The sequence below is a fragment of the Atractosteus spatula genome, chromosome 21, assembly GCF_055471065.1.
Source record: "Atractosteus spatula isolate fAtrSpa1 chromosome 21, fAtrSpa1.hap1, whole genome shotgun sequence".
NCBI lineage: Eukaryota > Metazoa > Chordata > Actinopteri > Semionotiformes > Lepisosteidae > Atractosteus > Atractosteus spatula.
The window spans coordinates 6,427,229-6,447,834 of record NC_142726.1 but is presented as its reverse complement, the minus strand read 5'-3'; the positions used below and the strand labels follow the sequence as shown (position 1 = coordinate 6,447,834).

Here is a 20,606-nt window from a genome sequence, read left to right as displayed (position 1 = left end):
TTTATTTTGCAGACTATGAACTCTCACAAACTGTTTATCAATAAAGCAAATAATTAGTTCAATTAAGAGAATTCTGCATCAGAATAATTTCTGAAGTGCTTAATTTAACATAACTTGACCAACGTAACATAACTTCACGTGACCATCCACGGTGACTGACCTCCAGTGACCCCGTCTGCCGAGTTCAAGCGCTCTGTTACAGTTTAGCTCGTACCCTTAACATTTTAAAGACAATCAATATCCATAAACATAGAAGCCTCCTTAGATGTGAATAATACTAAGACATGACGCATGTCAATAAGTTAACCATCTATGACATAAACCTGTGGTTGTAATGTATGTAAAATCACCGTGATTGTAAGATCTATGATTTTTATTTTCTAAGGCACGTTTTCCTTTTCTTTCCCTACCGTGACACGCTGTTGCCAAACGCGTAACTCTGGGATACCATCGCGACAAGACCTCCGCAGCATGTCATAATGGGGACCCCATGTATATCGCATGTATATCGCGGCAGCGTATATCACGACTGGCGCCTTGCTTCAATGCCACCCTGGCACCGCTGTCGCAACAAAGGTCTCATACCAGGACATGATATACCCAGATAGGACGTGTCGGGATATATGGATTGATTGTCACGACATGAGGTCAGCATATCCTGTCAGAGTATGCCCTATCGCAACATATGGACTCCATGTCGCGACATAGGAGCGGGGCATTTTGTCGGGGTGTGTCATATCGCGATATGTGGGTTCCATGTCGCGACATGGGGGGTTGGCGTTTTGGCAGGGCATGTCTTATCGCGATATGCGGGCTTCATGTCGCGACATGGGGGCGTGCGTTTGTTTGGGGGTACCCCATATCGCGATATGCGGGCTCCATATCGCGACATGGGGGCGGGGGCGTTTTGTCGGGGTATGTCATATCGCGATATATGAACTTCATGTTGCGACAGTGGTGCCATGACAGTGAGGCGCCAGTCGCAATGGGTATCGCGATGTGATCGTGATGCGCGCACTCCTATCGTGACATGCTATCGGAGTCGTGAACGCGCTGTGGATGCCATGACATTCTTTGTCTGCTACTCTGTTTTGACCTCATTGCGACTTCTCTTAGATTGATCAGTAATTGGAAACCAAAGGATGTGTTACTGTATATCCAGCGTGCTCATACAGCACACACGGTTCACCGGGGCTACAGTATTTGGACCAAGAACTTCCGCTGTGGCGCTCTACCCAATCAGAGTGTCGATTCTCACTCTTCACCCAATCGCGGCCCGAGCTGTTCGGGGGTTTAGCCAATCACGGCTCTGACAGCTGTTCAAGCCAGCAGCGCCAGATGGATCGGCTTGTTTACTGTCAATGAGAATCTATTTTTAAAATGCTTTTCTTATTTGCAAAATAACTACATCGGCTTATTTTTTACGCCTTTATTGATTCACAATGTCCCATACTCTTCGAAATAAATACATTTTTTATTGGCAATATAATTGTCTCCGCTGCTTTCTGTAATGAATACATGGTATTTGAACAATTTTTAATCGTATATTTAAGGTAGGGGAAACACCTTCTGCTTTGTACTTCAAAAATGAATAGAAATGTCAAGTCTATGATCATAATATTATTATGCTCGTGCTTTCAATTTTGTTTTTTATTGTTAAATTATATCGATCTTGAAATTAATACCTAAAATCATCCAGGTGGATGCTGCACATTGGTGGTGGTGGAGGGGAGTCCCCATTACCTGTAAAGCGCTTTGAGCGGAGTGTCCAGAAAAGCGCTAGATAAGTGTAAGCAATTATTATTATTATTATTATTATTATTATTATTATAAAGTGTGAATATGGGCTCTCGTATTGTACCAGCGGTAATTTGGAAACTAGTGTCGTCTCTTCACCAATGAAAGGAGCACACAAGCAATACATTTTCGAGAACATGGTTAAAAATTAAAAGAAAGCACCTAACCCAATGAACTAACATAGTAACTCCTTCCTAAATGTAAGTGTTTATTCGTATAAAGGCTGCAAAGTCTGGGGTCAACTATCAAAAGATCACAACTGAAAGATCTGGTGGTCGTAACTTTGCTGTTTTGTACGTCACAGAGTGACGTCACAGCCTGGAAAAGAAGGCGCTATATTGAAACATCCACCCCCACCCGACCAGACAGACTCGGAAAACAAATTGCCCCCATTGTTTTCATCACAATCAGGAGTTCAAGTACCGAGTTTGTTGGTACCTGTAAACTTCCTTGTAGATAGTCACGTGATTACCCGAAACAACAGGGCGCTATATCTCGAAAACGAAAGCAGCACAAACTCTACTTATAGTGAAACGAAACCGGCACAAACGCAGCATTAATGAATGATCGTTTGTGCTGTCTGTAGGGGGGGACAACTTCACGGAGCTCAAGGTAAACCCTGCATGGTGTTTTAAATACACTATTTCGGACGGATTTTGAATGTTGTGTTTTGCAATAAAATATTGACGTCAGATTAACTCGTAAAACTATTGAACAATCTAAAAGCAGTAATACGAAATACTTAGAACTGTTACAAGCAACAAGTGAAAATCAGCTCTTGCAGCTTTTCTTCAGCTAAAGACAAAGTCCTCATATGAGAGACCTTTGCAAACTAGCTGTCATTTGAACGGGAATTTGCCGACTCTCTAGACAGTGACGAGATGATCGCCAAATTCAATTCCAAGCCCTTACGCTTGCGTCTGGTCTAGAAGGCCAAAACCTCACAACAGAGGTAGGCACTGATTGTTTTTAGTGTGGGTCCGCCGTGGCACAGTAGCGTTTGGCAGCCTAGGTAATTGTTGCTTAACCTGTGTGTGTGAGAGAACCACCACACATTCCAATAGCTCCAGGGTTAAATTGCAGTTATCTGCAGTGACACCTTTGCCCCTCAAACGCACGCATGTTCAGCGCCCGTCAATACAAACCAAACAAGAGCGGTCATTGTGCAGACTGTCCTCAAGAGGGCGGCATCGTAGAAAATCTGTCATGGGTTGGGAATTCCGAATCTTTTCAGGGTTGAATTTAAAAAACCTAAAGGTTTTTTGAGCTGTTAAGAATACAAAGGGTTCTCAGACAGAAAGATCAGACTTAATGCCTTTAAGAATCATCTCTTGTTCTGCACTGTGTCTGAAGTACACTCAGCGGTGCATGGAGGAAAATGTAAGGTGTCGTTTTACTTTAATCAGTATTGGCCAGTCTTGGCATGTCCACTGAGGGGGATAGTGAAATCAGAGAATGGCCCTTCACATCTAATTGCTCCAAGTAGTTAGCAAAGTGCCCAAATGTCTTCATTCCTGCAGGTATCGCAAATGGGACTGGGGTACCTCAGACCTTGAAACGAATATAAATAGAGCATGCCTGGGGCAGTTATACTGCAAGAACTACAGACCAGACGCAAGCAGGGTATGCAGTTACTGAACCCAGCCAGCAGTCCGTAGCAACTTTCATGGCACAGGTGTGATTACCAGTTACACATCTATAATATGTCATTCCGGGAAGCAGAGGTGGTCAGAAATGTTCCAGTGCAGGGTGCGTTTGTCCGTTTCCAGTTTCAGAGGGCAGAGCCTGTACGGAGGTTCTCAGTATAGTACCTATGCCTCACAGGTGGAGCTTGGACGCCCGTGCTGGATGACCTCCTGCTCCCAGGAAGGGGTTGCTGGCCAGGGGAGGTGGCTGCTCTGACACCCGCAGGGAGCCCCCAGGAGCAGCCCGACCTGCTGCTGCCACACTGTCTCTGGCCTCCGCACCGTGACGGGCAGCTGTGGACAAGCCTCCAGGAGCAGCCTGGCTAACCGAAGACCGGGACAGAGACCCAGTGACCGTCCATTCACTTGATATCCTGATAGCCCCAGGCGCCACACTTGTATCGGCTCCATGATGCATGATGCCTTTGTCAGGGCCCACGGGCATTCAGCGTGCTTCTGAGAGTGTGCTTGTGCTATACACTCTTCTGAAGTCCAGTTACTACAGCTGCGGAACACGTCCGTTTTCTTTCTCACTTTCACTTTGCTTGGCTGTTTTAACGATAATGAATTAAATAAAAAAGGAATACAATTACTTTGGAATTTTAATGTCGAAATTCGAGCTCACAGCCTTCGGGTGGCCAGGGGAGAAGATTTATCACTTCTTTCTAATGTTTTCCCGGCGCAGAGACGCCCGCTGTCAGAGCCTGCAATCGCTCTGGCCACCTTGCACGACGTGACGTGAGCGGGGCTGCCGCCCGGCCCAGCACGCACACAGCCGGCTCCTGCGCTGTGGCGGTGATGTAATGTTGTGTTCTCGGTGAGTACGGATGGCGGTGTGCGCCAGGCTTTGCGGAGTCGGACAGTCGCGGAGGTGCAGGAGGCGACAGCGAGAGGACCCGGCGGATCAGGACACCGACACCGACCCCGAGCTGGAGATGGACGAGGAGGAAGAGGAGCGGATAGTGGGGAAAATGCAGGCGGAGGCTGGTCCGCGCTGCCCGGGCGACGGAGCTGCTCAGGGGCCCGGGGTGACCAGCGATCCTGGTGCTGCAGCTGCTCCTGTCAGAGCTGGTGCAGGACCCACCCGGCTGGGCTCCCAGCCCCCGGCCTGCAAGGGACCAGGCAGCCCGAACTCTTTACTAGACCTGCCTCCGGAGCTCCTGGTAGAAATCTTCGCCTCCCTGCCTGGGACAACACTGCCTAACCTGGCACTGGTGTGCAAGAAATTCCGGCACATCCTTAATACCGAAACAATCTGGAGGAGACGATGCACCGAGGGTAAATATCAATAATCTATAAAAAACGGGGTAAGGGGGGCAAATATTAGTCATTTAAAAAGGGGGGTACAGCGATATTAAGTTATTTGTGCTTTAGTAAAGGGGACCGAAATGTCATTTTACCATTAAAGGACTAGAGCCCATAATTTCGGTTTCGGAAAGAGACAGATTTGCCTGGGAGAAGAGTAAAGGACTTGAGTTGATACAGTGTGTCGAATGCAGCTGTTTAAACACTCCCGACACGCAACCTACTTTGTTGTGCAACTAACAGGACCAGCCCCCGACTGCTGCTTCACAAACTTTGAGTGGCATGAAATGGCAGAAGTCGGGACAGAACTCATCGGTTCAGGATATAACCCGTCTGTAAGGCCGTTTACAGACTGCTGTGCAACCTGGATAAGTCTTTTATACAGTACCCTACACTATTCGTCCATCTACCATCTGAATTTCTTATTCGCCCAGCCGCGATATAATTAATATCAGCTATAGCAACGTTTCGGTCTGTAGTGTCTTACGTTGATCAGTAATTGGACTTACGTTATCCTCACAGTTACGGCTGGGGAATAGCTTTGGTGCAGGACTGCTTGAGTCACCGATCTTCGATCATCTTCCATCGATCTTTTCAGCGTCTTATCTAACAAAATCGCTTTAATTTACTATTATGGACTGCACCTTCCGGTCGCTGGTAGTACTGTCCCTTAGATAGGTATATATACAGTACTTCAGCCTTCCTGGTAGAAGGAAGTTAACTTTGACTGCTAACCAGTGTCTCTGGCTCCAGCAGAGTGCCAGCTGCACAGTACTGGTTCTGTGTTGGAGCTTCGCTGGTTTAAGTGGCTTTGTTATTTATTCCTTCGAGTTTGTCTACCTGCTGTTGTGCTTTCTCGCTGGTGCCCCCTTGGAACCCCGTTTTCAAACTACCACTTTCCTCTGCCGTCCTCCGGCTCCCCAAGTCCTGCCCGTGTTAATCGCCTCCTTAACTCACACAGCCCTGTATTCTCCCGTATTTCAATAGTGGATGATACACTACGTGCCTTGGGAACTGCTCATCATAATTATAGTTTTTACATAACTATTCTATTTTATTTTTTATTCCTTTAATAGTTTTTCCATTTCTATTTTGTATTCTTAATACCAAGATATGTTTTCTTAAATGTGATTGAGACTTGTGTTCATAGAATATAGAGTCACCTGAAGAAGACTCCACAGCCTAAACGTTTCCTTTTTTCTCTTTTCAGCATGGAATAAAACCTCTACTTGTTCCTTTGCAGCCTACGCATGCTGAGGGAGAAACCTACTCGAACTACTTCATAGAGTATATGCTGTTATAATCCTTTGGTCATTTTTAACTTTATGGATCCGTGTAAAGAGCTTTATATTAACCTTAGAGTCTTTATTTATTGTCATTTTAGGTTACCTACACTTAAAAAAAAAAAAAGTCTACCAAATGCACTACTACTTCTAGGGACTGCTCTGAGACTGTGTCCTAGTTAAAGTGTTCAGAGTGGAGACCTTCACCAGCTAGAGTGAGCAGAAAAAGAGCAAATAGTGGTTAATTCCATGCTGAATAGAAAGAGGAAAAACAACGGTTTGGCTGGGGATCCTTCTTCTGTGAGGCTGCGCTGCCCACGCTCCTGATGTGAGGACATCTCCGCCAACCTTCCAAGATGGTCCAGAGACTCCCAGGAATCAGATTCCACCCAGAGGCTCAATAATGTGATCGGATATTTTCAGAGAAAACAGGTTGGCAGGAGAGATTAGGAGTGTGTGTGGAACGGGGGTCTTCCACATATTGGGTGCACAGTGTTGGGGGGGGTCACAGGTATTTTGGAAATTTGTCAGCCTTTTATTTGATTAGTATCTGTGTACTAAAACTAAGAACATTTTTAGTAGGAAGTGAACTGAACATATATTTTGAGAAAAAGGCTCTGAAAGATATTATATTCAGCTGCCACTTACTTTTTACTGAATTATTAGAATGTAATTGCACCGTGCAATAGAACACACAGATCAATACACGGAAAGGTTATGTAAATTGTGCAGTGTTTCTGCCAGGTAATGAGTACAGTCAGGGATCTTATGGCTTCTACTTGGTCTTTACAAGTGAAATGTCTGGCAATGCTCTGTTGTTCTTCTGAATGTCTTGTCATTTAAGATGTTTGGAAAAGCAGCCTTAAATGGGCTGGTCATTTAGGTTCTCCATAACTTTGGATTTTGGGGTTGGTGGTGTTAAAATGCCTTCAAGCTATGACACAGGTTATAAGCTGGAAGAGGCCAATAATGATATAAGTACAGTATATCCCCTCACCAGTGCAGCCGAAGGTGACTTCTTCTGTTTTTTCTATGGTGTTGCCCCATTTTGTGGTTTGATTTTTGCCTTCATTGCTGTTTGCTGTTGCAATACTCTGTTCTCTTTCCTGTTGTCATCTTCCTATTAATCCACTTTCAAGAGGGGGATACGTGTAAGGTACCAATTAAGCTGATAAGATTGTGAATGCAATTCAGCGAAGAATTTTTTTGTTCCTGAGACTAATGGGATCTTGCAGGAGGACGTCAGCAGGGTTAACTGCCTTGCTAATAATAGAGACGATGGAAATGATGTCACATGCTTTCCAGAAAGGACAGCTGTATGTCATAATGAAGATTTATTGATCTGTGTTGCTTCATGTTTCACTTTGCCACCCCGGAGTGCAGGAACTGTTAGAGGTGGTTAGCCTTACCTACCTCCAATACTCTCTGTACTCTCCTCTTTTTTTTTATTCCTTTGGTCACGTTTGGCACTTACAGACATAAACAGTGGGTGCCGTCTGATGCTGACCCCGCAAGAGGAAGGTTTTTCCAAGAGGCTGCGGGGACACAGTGTCAGGGTCTAACTTCCTTCTCCACCTCCTCCCCCTGCAGAGTTTGGGATGCTTGAAGATCTGCGGAAGGTTGAGGTGGTCGGGATGTCCAGCAGGGAGCTGTATGTGAAACGTGAGTAGTCAGCCACTCTCCCTCTCCATCTCGCTCTTACTACTCAAGGTTTAATTTCCAAAGTTAACTGCTCCTGTATTGTCAGTGCACCAAAGAACAGGCTATTAATGAACATCTGCCCTCCACTCACCCCACTCCCAGCCCTTGGCAATAAAAACAGCGCATCCAATGTGGAATCTATGCAAGACAGTCTGAATGTTAAGGAGAGCGGAGTAAGAGGAGGAGAGCAGACTGTTCGGCATGCTGTTGTGATCCCTTCACCTGGGGCTTGTCCGAGCCCATTACTCTTTTTCCCCCCTTGTCACCAGCATTAAGGTAGACAAGAGAACAACTTTTCCTCCTACACATCCCGTCCTCGCTCTGTGATACCATGCTGTCTGAAGGCTCCTCGGGATACTTCCCTGTGTCACTGTGCTGCTGTCTCCGCTCAGGTATTAACCCTCGAGTGAAGTCTGGGCGCTTTATGAAGCTCCTGCCAGACTACGAACATATGGATTACCGGGACATATACATCCGCTGTATGTAACTCCGCCATGTGTGTGATCACTGCTGGAGGGGGAAGGATAACGCATGGAGCACTACTAACAGGAACTTGTGCTCAACCCCAGCTTAAGTTCTTATGTCACCCTAACTGCCCTGCAGATCGGCTCCTGCTTTACCCGAAGATTCCTCATGTTATAAACCTCCCGTCCCCTCCCAAAAAAAGCCTTCCCTTTCTCAAACACACTCTAGGTCTCCTATTGATATGCAGAACTTAGTGCTGAACCGGACTGTTTGCAGTTTGTTCCAAATGAGTTGGCTGTTTGATAATTAGAGAGGTCACAATAAAGAGGAACTTGTACAGCATCAACAGTTGTGGAAAAGCACCTCTTATCTCTGCAGACTGCATGTGGCGTGTGCACTCTCTGTTAAACCAACAGGCTCTGATGGTTGCTGTTCCCATACTTTGGAAAAGTCTCAGCTGTTTGTGTTGTGCATGAGACTCTGGACAAATCTACTGTGGACTAGTAAGGAGTTGCTGACAATATATTTATTTTTGTTTGCTTAAACTCTGTCCTTTTCCCACAGCTGCCTGACTTTGGTCACTTAATCATCTGCAATGATTTCTTGGGGGGAAAAAAACCCGTTAAATGAAATGATAAAAAAAATTGTAACCGTGTCTGGAAGGGGGCTGGAGGCAGAGTTTTCACAGTGCTAGTTTCACATGTTCGGATGAAATTGAAAATGGGGAGCTTATCGTTCCACTTGAGCTGAGCAAGGTTTTAAACCTCCTGAGGAATCTGAGATACTCATGTCTCAGGGAAGCCTCCCTCTCAGTTTCTTTTGTGGCATTTATGAAGCCTAATTAGACATGTGCTAATGGCCTAGAGAACATGCAGCAGGTGAGCATCCGTTCTGCCCTTGAGTGCAATAATTCTTACTAATACTGTTCCAGAGCCAGAAGTCTAGATATGGAGCAGCCCTCTGTTGCTACTCTCATTCTGAAACCGAGAAGTTCTCTATCCTGTGCCAGTGCCTTGAGTTAGCTTCCCCACCAAGGGGGAAGAAGCAGCACACCTCGTGTAAGGGATAAACAGTCAGTTCTGCAGCCCCTGATACTCTATTAATACAGATCTGTCCTTCAAGAGAGCTCAGTTTCCTGAGGCTCCCAGATCCTGTCAGGCAGCTTCTACCACAGCCTTTGAGAAGAACTCTTAAGTGCTGCACTTTTGCCTGCTGTTTTTGTTAATTAACACAGGAGCTCTAAATAAGCACTCTTATCTCAGAGTCTCTCGTGTCAGTTGAACATATAAATAAAAATGTAGGGGGTTAGACTTCTCCCTCTTAGAGTCTTCTTTCTTTGAATCTTGAATCAGACTGAAGGTCTTGCACTGGGATGCTCTGAAATAAGTCTCCTGCTTAACGAAACACCTGTGTGGCCCAATCCTGAACATTTTCTCCTGTGGAATTCCACACATTCTTCTGTGGTGTTTAATGAGGCTCCTGGTTCTCGTTTAGGCCACACTGCCAGTTTTTTTTAAATTAAATTCTAAGATAATAAATCATGAAAGTGGAATTTCCCTTTGAAAATTAATTTCAAAATGCAGGTACTCTGCACTGTGCAGTTGAAACATGATGCAGTTTTAGTATATGTGAAACTTGGATATTTATACAATTCTTAAATAAATTTAAAAATGCACTTCCACAATGAAAGCAATCGAAATAAACCTTATTGTGAAGTCAAGATTTGTCAGTACTTACAATTTTCCAGATTTACAGTTGCCAATAGAAGAACTTTATATTTTTCTACATAGTCTTATGTCATTGGACATTAAGTCTTTATTTTTACATGATTTTTTTCAACCAGTTTATAAAGCTTTCAGGAAAACTGCTTGTTTTTTCCATCTGTTTTTTCCACTTGCCTGACTGATATGTTATTGAATTCAATAACATATCAGTCAGGCAAGTTGATCATAACTGTTTTATTTTTATATAAATGTATAAATGTTATTGAATTCAATAACATATCAGTCAGGCAAGTGGATCATAACTGTTTTATTTTTATATAAATGTAAACTAATAAAGTTCATTATATATTATGTTATTTTTTATATTTTGAGGGCTTAAATGCAATTATAAAAAAATAAAAGATAATGTAAAAATCAAGCATTTCATTTTAAAATAAAAATGTTCTGTGGTGCTGCCTTTTTAAACCAAAATCTGAATTTAAAAAAGATTTAATGCTCAGATAATCTACTGTTTTCTTTCTGCTTTGGGGTAACTGTAAACTGATTGTTTAGTATTTTGTATTCTGCTTTTCTTAACAGAGTGTTCCTGGACCAGCATCTTGGAATCCAGAATGTTTGCTGAGACCATTTTTGCTCATTCATTGTTTTTTAAAAACTCTGTAGTGGCCCAAGTCTCACAGTTTTATTGATGATTTCATTAGCACACCATGCTGTGCACCTCGAAAACACTTGCCCGCTCTGACAGCATGCCTTCATTAAACCGGTCCTCGTGGCAACAAAGAGCACATTGTGGGACCAGTGTCTCGATCTGTGCAGCTCAGAAACATCCACAAAAATAGTCGCTTTGGAAGTAGGTACAGAAAGCAGATTGGAAAAAATGTCTATTAAATACCATTTTTAAGATAAATTAAAAATATCTCATGCATGTGAGTTGGCCTATGTCAGTCTAGGGGGGCCAAAGAAAATCCCACTGGCCGTCACGTGTTACCCCTGTGGCTGGGTTCAGCCATTAATTTCTCAATGTATTAAAATCAAGACCTTAAAGTCTACCAGAAATGTACCAATAAATTCATGGAGCAACAGCTTTATTTGTGGGGCAGTTTACTTCTTGTTTTGTTGCAGTGCTGTACAACCACTGTTTCAAAATGCAGACTCCTTCTTTTCAATCAGTCAATAAATCAATCAAGGTTTCGATCAATGCACGAACAGTACAGCATACAGCGGTGTCGTCGGCGATGAAATGCTTTTGTCCGCGAGCTCGTTAAGAGGGATAGAAGAGTAGAAGGACAGAAGTTCTTTTAAGCTTGTGTGTGGGAACATTTAATATTGAAATCTGAAGAGCTGTATGTTGTTTTGGGGAAAAGGGACTTGTTTCCAGGGTGTCCACAGTCTAGATATAAACAAGGAATACATTACTCTGGTTAAAATCCGTTTTCCTATACCCAAATAAGTGCCTCATCTTTTGACCCACGGATCTACAGTGCAGGATCAGCAGGAAAAGGATCCCTTCTCACATACAGGGAAGCAACTTTATGTTAATTAAAAAGCATCTAGCTGGTACCAGGTGGCTCAGTCAGTGCAGGCACTGTTTTAGGGTTCAAGATGAGCCCTATAGTCCAGGCTTCTCCAGATTTCACCAGGGCCAGGTCAGTTGCCACCTGTGACCCCATTTGAATGTGCAGCCGGTTGCTTCCTTGTGGCTGTTTGTGTTTTGTCATCTCTTGCCTGGCTGTAATATACTGGCTAGTGTGTTTTAAACCAAATGGTGCAAAGCTGCATTTTGCTGGTGTAAGTGCCTTAATAAGCTGCAAAGGACATGCTGTACCTGCAGTGTCAGGCCTGCATCTCACTGCCTGGTTGTGATGCTAATTAAAAGTCTTTTTAAATTCTTCCAAATAATCAGTATTCCTCTGTGTTACAGAAATAATGGGCAACATGGGTGATCTTGTTTGGTTTAAAAATTCCTCAAAAATCCATTCTCCTGTGGCACCATCTGCAAACTCTCGAATTATTAGTAGAAACGTTCATTCAAAGTTAATTCAGAAACCACAAAAGCCTTGAATTGCATTCTGCTGTGTTCAGCTGATTTGTTCAATGGTTTCTGTCTTTTACTTGCCCTTGTGCAGTGCTGCACCCGTACCGACACATCCTGGGCCTGTGGCAGCCAGACATCGGGCCCTACGGCGGACTGCTCAATGTCGTGGTAGGTGTACGAGTTGTGTTGGTGATTATGGAAGTCTGTGATTCATCTCCATTAGCTTTGACTCCACTGGCTTCTCCAACAAAAGCTCAGAGTTTACAGTATGTGGATTGGTTTCCATTATATGAGAAACGGTCAGTCAGGTTGCCCCCAGTTTCTAAATCACATACTGTACATTAAGGTTTTCTTTTGGAGATATACTGCCCTTACTCAGTGGACTTTGAAACTAGAATTCCTGTCTGAATAGGATTTGCACCTTTGCAGTGTGCGATTCAGACACAATGGCGAGCCACTGAAAGTTTTATCATTTAATTTGTTTGCTCTGACATTACCTTATTTTACAAGTCTCTTTTGCTGTCTTATTCTTCCAACTCGCAGCACTAGGTAAAATTTGAAGCTGGGCTGCAATCTCTTGATGGGATTGTGTTTGTTACCTCAAACTTTGATCTCTACGGTTTCCTGTCACGTGAGACCTCTATACCAGGGGCCACAGAGCCCGTGTTTAAAAATAAATGGTTTAAACCCAACGGCAATATCACGTTATATAGGCCTTGATGGGTGTGTTTTCCACGCTGGTATGTCTGTTATCGTGTTCCCATCTGTCTCTGCGGTCCAGGTGGACGGGCTGTTCATCATCGGCTGGATGTACCTGCCCCCCCATGACCCCCGCGTGGATGACCCCATGCGCCGCCGGCCCCTCTTCCGTATTCACATGTGGGAGAACAACAAGGCCACAGTGGAGTGCATGTACGGCCACAAGGGGCCTCACAAGGGAGACATCCAGGTCAGTGTCGGTCGGCAGCCTTCCGCACCAGGGCAGGCGACACCACGATATGGCTGCTCTGAGAAACTAAAGGTCGGCTTCAGCTCACTGAAATATGACTGCCAGTACTTTGTGTACTGAGGATGCCCGAGCCCATCTGAACTTGTTGACCTGTTGCTGCCACGCCCCCAAAGACAAGCCACACCCCCTTTATGAAGTCCAACACAAGGTATCGAAAGAAGTAATAATAATATTCCTCACACTTATAACGCGCTTTTCTGGAAACTCCACTCAAGGGGCTTTACAGGTAATAGGAACTCCCCTCCACCACCAAAATGTGTAGCCCCCACCTGGATGATGCGACGGCAGCCATAGGGCGCCAGTATGCTCCCCACACATCAGCTATCAGTCGGGAAGAGAACAGAGTGATGAAGCCAGTTCATAGATCGGGATTACTAGGAGGCCATGATTGGTAAAGGCCAGGGGGAAATTTGACCAGACACCAGGGTAACACCCCTACACTTTTAGAGAAACACCCTGGGATTTTTTAATAACCACGGAAAACAAGATCTCTGTTTTACGTCTCACCCGAAGGACAGAGCTTTTTTTGAATGGCGTCCCCATCACCATACTGGGGCACACAGACTGCAGGATGACTGACTGCGCCCCCTACTTGTCCCACTAACACTACTTTCACTTTCTCTAGAAACTGGTAACACTGGTGTTTTTTTTTCTTTTCAGACGGTAAAGAAAGACGAGTTTTCCACCAAATGCAACCAGACCGACCACCATCGGATGTCTGGAGGAAGGCAAGAGGTGAGGCAGTGGATATTAAAGAGTTTCTCCATATTACATCAGCGATGTGATAAATACATCTGCATCTTTTTGTGTTTAAAAGAGCATTTAAAAAATACTCTCCCTTTTATTTTAAAAAGAAGGGCATTGTGCTGTTCACATTACATTGAAGTAACAATCTAGCTAATTTACAACCCTATGTGACCCTCTATGTATGCTACCTTGTTTCGATAATTTTGCTACTTCTCCTTAAGGAACGTTTTTGACTTCACAGGGTTTGTTCCTGTGCATCACACTCTTACTCATCACCACATTTTAAGTCTCTGATCATCAAAATTTTCTGGAAGACTTCAAATGCACTCTTTCATTTAACTCTGTCAGAAAGGTTCCTTTAAAATCCAAAAGCTGTGTTGCCTTATATTATCCATATTCAATAGAGATTTTAAAAATCAATTTCTTGGTATTAATGGAAGCTAGTTTGTCAATGGGGAAAACCCTGTATCTTTGCGGGACAAATTTTACATCTACCCAATAGAGCATTCTCAAATGTATTGTATTAGAGTCTTGGCATGGGATCCCATTTGGCATTAAAATCAGATCTCCAGAACTAGGCTAACATACTGCTTAAGGCTTAATCCAGTACATTTGACATATGGGAGTAATTCTTGAGAAAACTAGCAAAATAAATCTTCTGTAATGTGATATTTAAAACTAATTTATTTTGTTTATTTGATTGCATTTGAAAAATGAAGATAAAATTTAGAAAAAGTATTGTTGTGGACCGATGAAGCTTTGAAGCATTAAAGGAAAAAAACAAAGACATCAAAGAGTGCATCAAACAAGGAATTCTTTCATTCTCTTTATTAAGAAATTCTTTCATTGTTTAGTAACTTCTTCTCTTTGCTTAGATTTTTTTTTATTCTGTAGTAAATTGATTCATTGTTTTAGTAAGTTATTTAATTGTGTAGCATACACTTTCATCATTTGGTCAATACAGCATGCATTTTAAAACGTGTTTGGGGATTATGCAGTTTGTAAAGAATGACATAAACAGCATGGCAGGAGTTAAGTGATATGAAGAATTTTGAGCCAACATCCAGTTCTAAAATACTTTTGGGATGTCAGGCTTTCTGTTCCCCCTGGATACTTTAGTCTTTCAGACAGCTGAAGGCATGAGTAACATCAGCTTTGTTTTTTACTTTCAGTGTCTGCATACTCTCATGAACTGTTTTGTAATCCTTTCCTTTTCCTTGAGTTCTGTTTCACATGTTCATGAAAATAACAAGTAGAGGTTAATTCCTTCTTCACGTGTCACACTTTGCACCTTCTAACCTGAGGGAGACCCAACAGCCCAGATGTGGTTCTTTTTACTTTTCCGAGTAGTCTTTGTGGTCAAAGCAAAGTGATCCATCCTCGCTGTTCACACCTCCCTCTATACAGTAGATCAAAGCACTTTATGAAAGAAGAGCAATAGAGATCAGCAAAGATCCGGGATATTATTTCAGTTCAGAGGAGTAGAATGCACAGATCTGGCACCATCGTAAAAAGACCCAGCTGAAAACAGCCGCTGTCTGTGCGAGGTGACAGCTGGGTCTCGTGTTTGTCTGCAGGAGTTCCGCACGTGGCTGGAGGAGGAGTGGGGTCGCACCCTGGAGGACATCTTCCACGAACACATGCAGGAGCTTATTCTCATGAAATTCATCTACACCAGCCAGTACGAGTAAGTCTGGAGAGGCAGGGGCTGCATGGGTAGAGGACAGTTTTCTGGACACCCTACTCAAAGCGTTTTACAGGTAATGGGGATCCCCTCCACCACTAATGTGTAGCCCCACCTGGATGGTGCATCTGCAGCCAGACTGCGCCAGTACGCTCACCACACACCAGCTCTCAGTGGGGAGGATAACAGAGTGATGAAGCCAGTTCATAGATGGGGATTATTAGGAGGCCATGATTGGGAAAGGTCCAGGATTTGATCAGGACACCAGGGTAACCCCAGTAATCTAGCAGTGGTTACCCATTATAGATACAAGCAAAGAAAGTTTTGATTCATCAGGAGTCCAAACGCTCTTGGTCAGAGAAAATAAATGACTATTATAATTTGCTGGAATACAATCTGTCGTGCCATCAGCCATATCACCCTGCACCTCTCCACTGGCTACCCACTGAAGCTAAGCAGGGTTGAGCCTGGCCAGTACCTGGATGGGAGACCTCCTGGGAAGCTGTGCTTGCTGCTGGAAGAGGTGTTAGTGGGACCAGTGGGGCGCGCCCACCCTGCGGTCTATGTGGGTCCTAATACCCTGGTATAGTGGCAGGGACACTATACTGTAGTGGGCGCCATCTTTCGGATGAGATGTTAAACCGAGGTCCTAACTCTTTAATTTTCATTAAAGATCCCCAGGCATTTCTCTGTAAGAGTAGGGAGTTATCATAGGTGTCCGGGACAAATTTCCCCCTCAGCCTTTCTCGACCGTGGTCTCCAAAGTGTCCCCATGTATGATGGCTTGCACTGGCCCTGCGATGGACTGGCGTCCCGTCCAGGGCGTACCCTGCCTTGCGCTCGTTGCTTGCCGGAGAGGCTCCGGGTTCCCGCGCCACCATACGACACAAAGCGGTTTGGCAAATGACGAGACATGACTATCTGACTATCCTTGCCTTTCAGTAACTGCCTGACGTACAGGCGCATCTACCTCCCCCCACCTCAGCCCAGCGACCTGCTGAGACCGGGCCTGTTCAAGGGCACGTACGGCAGCCACGGGCTGGAGATCGTCATGCTGAGCTTCCACAGCAACCGCGCCAAAGGCACCAAGCTCACCGTGAGTAGCAGCCGCCGTCCCAGGGCCTTTTCGGCTCTACGCTTCCTGGCACGGGGAGAGAACTGGGGGTAATCCTGACACGGAGACGTGCCGCTCAGCGCCCCCTTGTGGAAAAGAGGGGGCAGTCTTGGTGGAACGTAAGCTGCACAGGCAGGAGAGCAGTAGGGTTTTTGAGGGGTGTTGTGGGGTGTCGCCCTATGGGATTCACAGGTCTTTTCAAGCCCCCGGTCTGATCAACACATCAGTTCTGAGGAGAGCAGAGCACTAGCACAACAAACTGTGTTTTGTTTTGTTTTTATATCGTATATAACATATATACACCTGTTAATATACACAAATTCCTCGTTAAACCAGCAGTTTACTTACGAATATTTGCTAAAAGAGTGATACATATACAGTACCTGTTTTTGTTGGACGAGTGAACTTGCACTGCTAATATGAACAGGTGGGCCGCTGCGTCAGCATGCGTAGGCTGCAAAGGAACAAGTAATCGGTTTATTCCATGCTGAAAAAAAAAGAAAGAAAACACAAAGTTTCGGCCGTGGAGCCTTCTTCAGGTGTGAGAAAGACAGGGCAGTAAGCAAAGGTAATGTAGCAGGAGAACAAGAGCTGGGAGAGAGGAGGAGCGAGGGGCGGGAGCAGGGGACAGAAAGAGAGGCCAATCAGGAGGTGTGAAGTCCGGATAGGTGAAGAGAGGTGTGAAATGAAACCTACAATGAATAGAGAGAATTTAGCAGAAAAGTAGTCTGTCATTAAGAGAAGGGGGAATGTGTGATCCTAGCTGCAGGACAATTTTGTGTATAATTTTGATGTATGAGTTCGGAAAACCATCTTTGAGAACACAGACGGAGAGATTAGAGTGGTCGTGGCCGTCAGAGGTGAAATGAGAAACAATGGGCTTGGAGAGATCTTTAATCTTCACAGCCCTGACGTGTTCTCTGAAGCGGTCTCCAAGTCTCCTTCCTGTTTCTCCAATGTAGATGGCTGGGGCATTTACTGCAAGAGATACAGTCAATAAGGTTGCTGGAGGTACAAGATGCCATCTAGGTGATCCGGAATTGTCCATTAGGGGCCTTGAATGAGTGTAGTGTTAGATGTGTACTTGCAGGTGATACAGTACTGTTACCTCTGGCTGGGTCTGCTTTTGCACACCAGAATAGATGTAAAATAGTCTGTGTAGCTCGAAAACATGAGTAATTCCTGAGTGTCCCTCCCTAGGGAGACCCCAACGTGCCCGCCGGCCAGCTGACCCTCGACATCGACCTGTCGCGCCCCATCCAGCTGCCCGACCTGGAGAAGCAGCGCAGCGTCGAGGAGTTGTCCCGGCTGGTGATGGGCGAGCACGAGCAGGTGCAGCGGGAGCGCGCCCAGGCCGAGGAGCGGGGCCCCCAGGCGGGGAGGGGCCGGCGGGAGCAGGGGGCCGAGGGAGGGGCAGGAGGAGGCGACACCGGGGACGAGCCGCGACCTGCCGAGGCCGAGGCCGAGGCCGCGGCGCAGGTCCCGTCGGGCCAGGGCTCCGAACCCCAGCCCTTCGTGTTGCCTCTGGGGGTCATGGCCCGCACCGAAGTGTACCCCCGCACCTGCCGAATGTGGTGAGCAGCGCCTGCCCCCGGCCTCATTTAGCTCATTTAGAGGACATTTCAACTGAACGGTTGTTTAGCCCTGATTGGCCAGAATTTTCTGAATTAACCAGGATTTTCTTAATTGATTGAAGAATGTTCCCAGTCTTTAGGAAAAGGTGAATAGAGCTGTATATCTGCGAAACTGATTGTTGTCCCGAGGTTTATTCCTGAGGTTGTCCAGACCGTGTCCTCCTTCTGACACCTTAGTTCTTCTGTGCATGCCAAGCACTGGCAGTACGAAAAAGAGGCAGATAGGCTGACAGTGCACATTCCTGCAGACACATGTACACTCTTTGAGTCTGTTGCTGTAGTGCAATGTAGACGTAAACTCGAATTGGAGATTTCAGATGGAGGAGATCTAAAAGCATGGCTATTGCAAATAAACATACATCCCCTTGACATCTTTTTACCTGAGGGATATTGTAGTGGAAACTCCTGCCTGTAGGGGAAACGTTGAAAGTTTACCAGGTGTATCATGCTTGCATCGATCACATGAGCTGCAGTGAGCCTTGCTCAGCATGCTGCCCCCTGCGCAGAGTTCCGAGTGACTGACAGTGCCGATCTCCGGGCTGTGTTGCAGTTTCTACGGGACGGGCTTGATCGCTGGCCACGGCTTCACCAGCCCCGAGCGCACGCCTGGGATGTTCGTGCTGTTTGACGACGACCGATTTGGGTTCATCTGGCTGGAGCTGAAGTCCTTCAGCCTCTACAGCCGCATCACAGACAGGCTGCCCTACGCCCAGGCGCCCTCCCTCAAGGCCTTCGAGGAGATGCTGAAGAACATGCAGTCCTGGACGTCCTGACAGCCTGCTCTCCGCACAGGGGCAACGGCCCGGGGAAAGAGCTGACGATTAGGATGAGAGTTAAGACGAGTCATCTGAACCTCTCCCGGGAAAGCATGCACTTCGACACAAATGCAAATACGGCTTTTTAAAATGTTTTATTGATGAAGGAAAAACTCAATTTAAATTGATATCCTACCTGCTATGGCTTAAAGCACCGCAGGTTTTTTGAGCTTCTGATTTGCAAATGATGTTAATTATTCAAAGCTTATTTAGAGTGGAAGGAAAGGGTAATATAGTATTAAGCCCAAGCTAAAAGAGGCGTAGCCCTTTCCTTTCATTCTTTAAATTATAATAAGCTTGATCTCACTTAGCAATCTTAGAGGTTTGTAGGTTATTTTCCAATAAGAAAAGAGTTTGTGTGTGAGGGCTAGACTGATTTTCACACATCTGGTATTCCAGGAATGTATTACTATATTCCTCTGAGCAGTGAATGAATTTATCATTTGAGAACCTTTTGGCCAAGATAAAAGCTTGCAGTCGGCTTCTTTCTTAATTTACAAAAAACAGTATTACAGAATGATCAGTAAAAAACATATCAAATTAGTCAAGCCCTAAAAAGTTGCTTATTGTTTGTTTTGTGAATTGTACAGGTTCATTCTTTTTGATTGCTTTTGGCTGAAGGATATTATTTATTTTATCCGTTTGGTAAGTGTTTGAAATAGATTCTGTGGCTTCAACCAAAACAATAGCAAAAATACAGCTGTTGGCTGTCAAAAACCTCAGTAAAAACATTTTGCAGGCTTCTCATTGTTGTGCATCACAGGGTATTTCAGTATTGTAAACTGAGGCTGTTCTGCAACAGCTAAAATAACACTAAATGGTGAGAAGCTGTCTCTGCCTGTTTACCATAACTGTAGGAAATACAGCATTCAATAAATATACCACCATCAAATCACACTAAATCACTTGTCATTATGTCAAAAGCCACTTTCTTTATTTTTCTTATTTAATTAGAATACTTGTGTTTATTTCTAAAATCAGAAGGTTGTTCTGTTATTTTTTAAATGCAGTTTTTTTTTTCTGCAGGGTGCAATTTGGTTTTATTAGTTCTAAGCAAGATTGGCATATGATTTTCTATTTAACACAAGCCCGTACTGTTGATTTATTTTCTGACGTTTCGAAAAGAATTGAAGATATAATGTATAAAAAAACAAAATTGTAATATATATTAAAGGATCCTTATTTAATATATGAATTTATTAATTGTAATAGGCGGGTTTCTTTTTAGAGTATATGTTTCTTGTGTTTTTATGTACTGTAATCAGGACAAATTTACCTTCCGCGAAACCTCTCACTGAACGTTTGTTGCTTGAATAAGCTGATTGTTCCACTTAAAATGCTTTCCTGTAATTAATTGCAAATCTCAGTGTTTTTTCTTTTTCTGTTCTTCTTAATTTGTTGTGAAATTTAACTTTTGGGTTCTGTTTTTTCTTTCCTCAGTTTGTATTTTTCAAGTATCACAGCAGGTTTTCACTAGGACATCAGGGAGCATTGAGTTTGCTTTATTGGTTCTCAATAAATAATGGATTAAAAGCTTTATTGTCTTCTTATAAGATGAATTGTCTTTCCGTGCCAGAGTTATCAAAGTAATAAAGGTGTTTTATATTC

The 20,606-nt window shown here is 44.4% G+C and overlaps 1 protein-coding gene across 3 annotated transcripts in view; it reads left to right on the top strand.

Annotated features, from left to right (window-relative positions):
- Window positions 1-20,606, top strand: part of fbxo31 (F-box protein 31) — a 25,880-nt gene extending 5,274 nt beyond the window's left edge. Inside the window, exons 1-11 of one of the 3 annotated variants that reach the window (XM_088938518.1) lie at window positions 2,366-2,409; window positions 3,622-4,760; window positions 7,661-7,732; window positions 8,164-8,250; window positions 12,087-12,163; window positions 12,777-12,944; window positions 13,665-13,739; window positions 15,329-15,438; window positions 16,378-16,531; window positions 17,750-18,123; window positions 18,734-20,606. In XM_088938518.1, the coding sequence (XP_088794644.1) occupies window positions 4,310-4,760; window positions 7,661-7,732; window positions 8,164-8,250; window positions 12,087-12,163; window positions 12,777-12,944; window positions 13,665-13,739; window positions 15,329-15,438; window positions 16,378-16,531; window positions 17,750-18,123; window positions 18,734-18,956 (1,791 nt within the window). In that variant the 5' untranslated portion in view covers window positions 2,366-2,409; window positions 3,622-4,309 and the 3' untranslated portion in view covers window positions 18,957-20,606. Of the gene's footprint in view, window positions 1-2,365; window positions 2,410-3,621; window positions 4,761-7,660; window positions 7,733-8,163; window positions 8,251-12,086; window positions 12,164-12,776; window positions 12,945-13,664; window positions 13,740-15,328; window positions 15,439-16,377; window positions 16,532-17,749; window positions 18,124-18,733 lie in introns of those variants that run through there. The other 2 variants (XM_088938519.1, XM_088938520.1) reach the window with 2 other exon arrangements.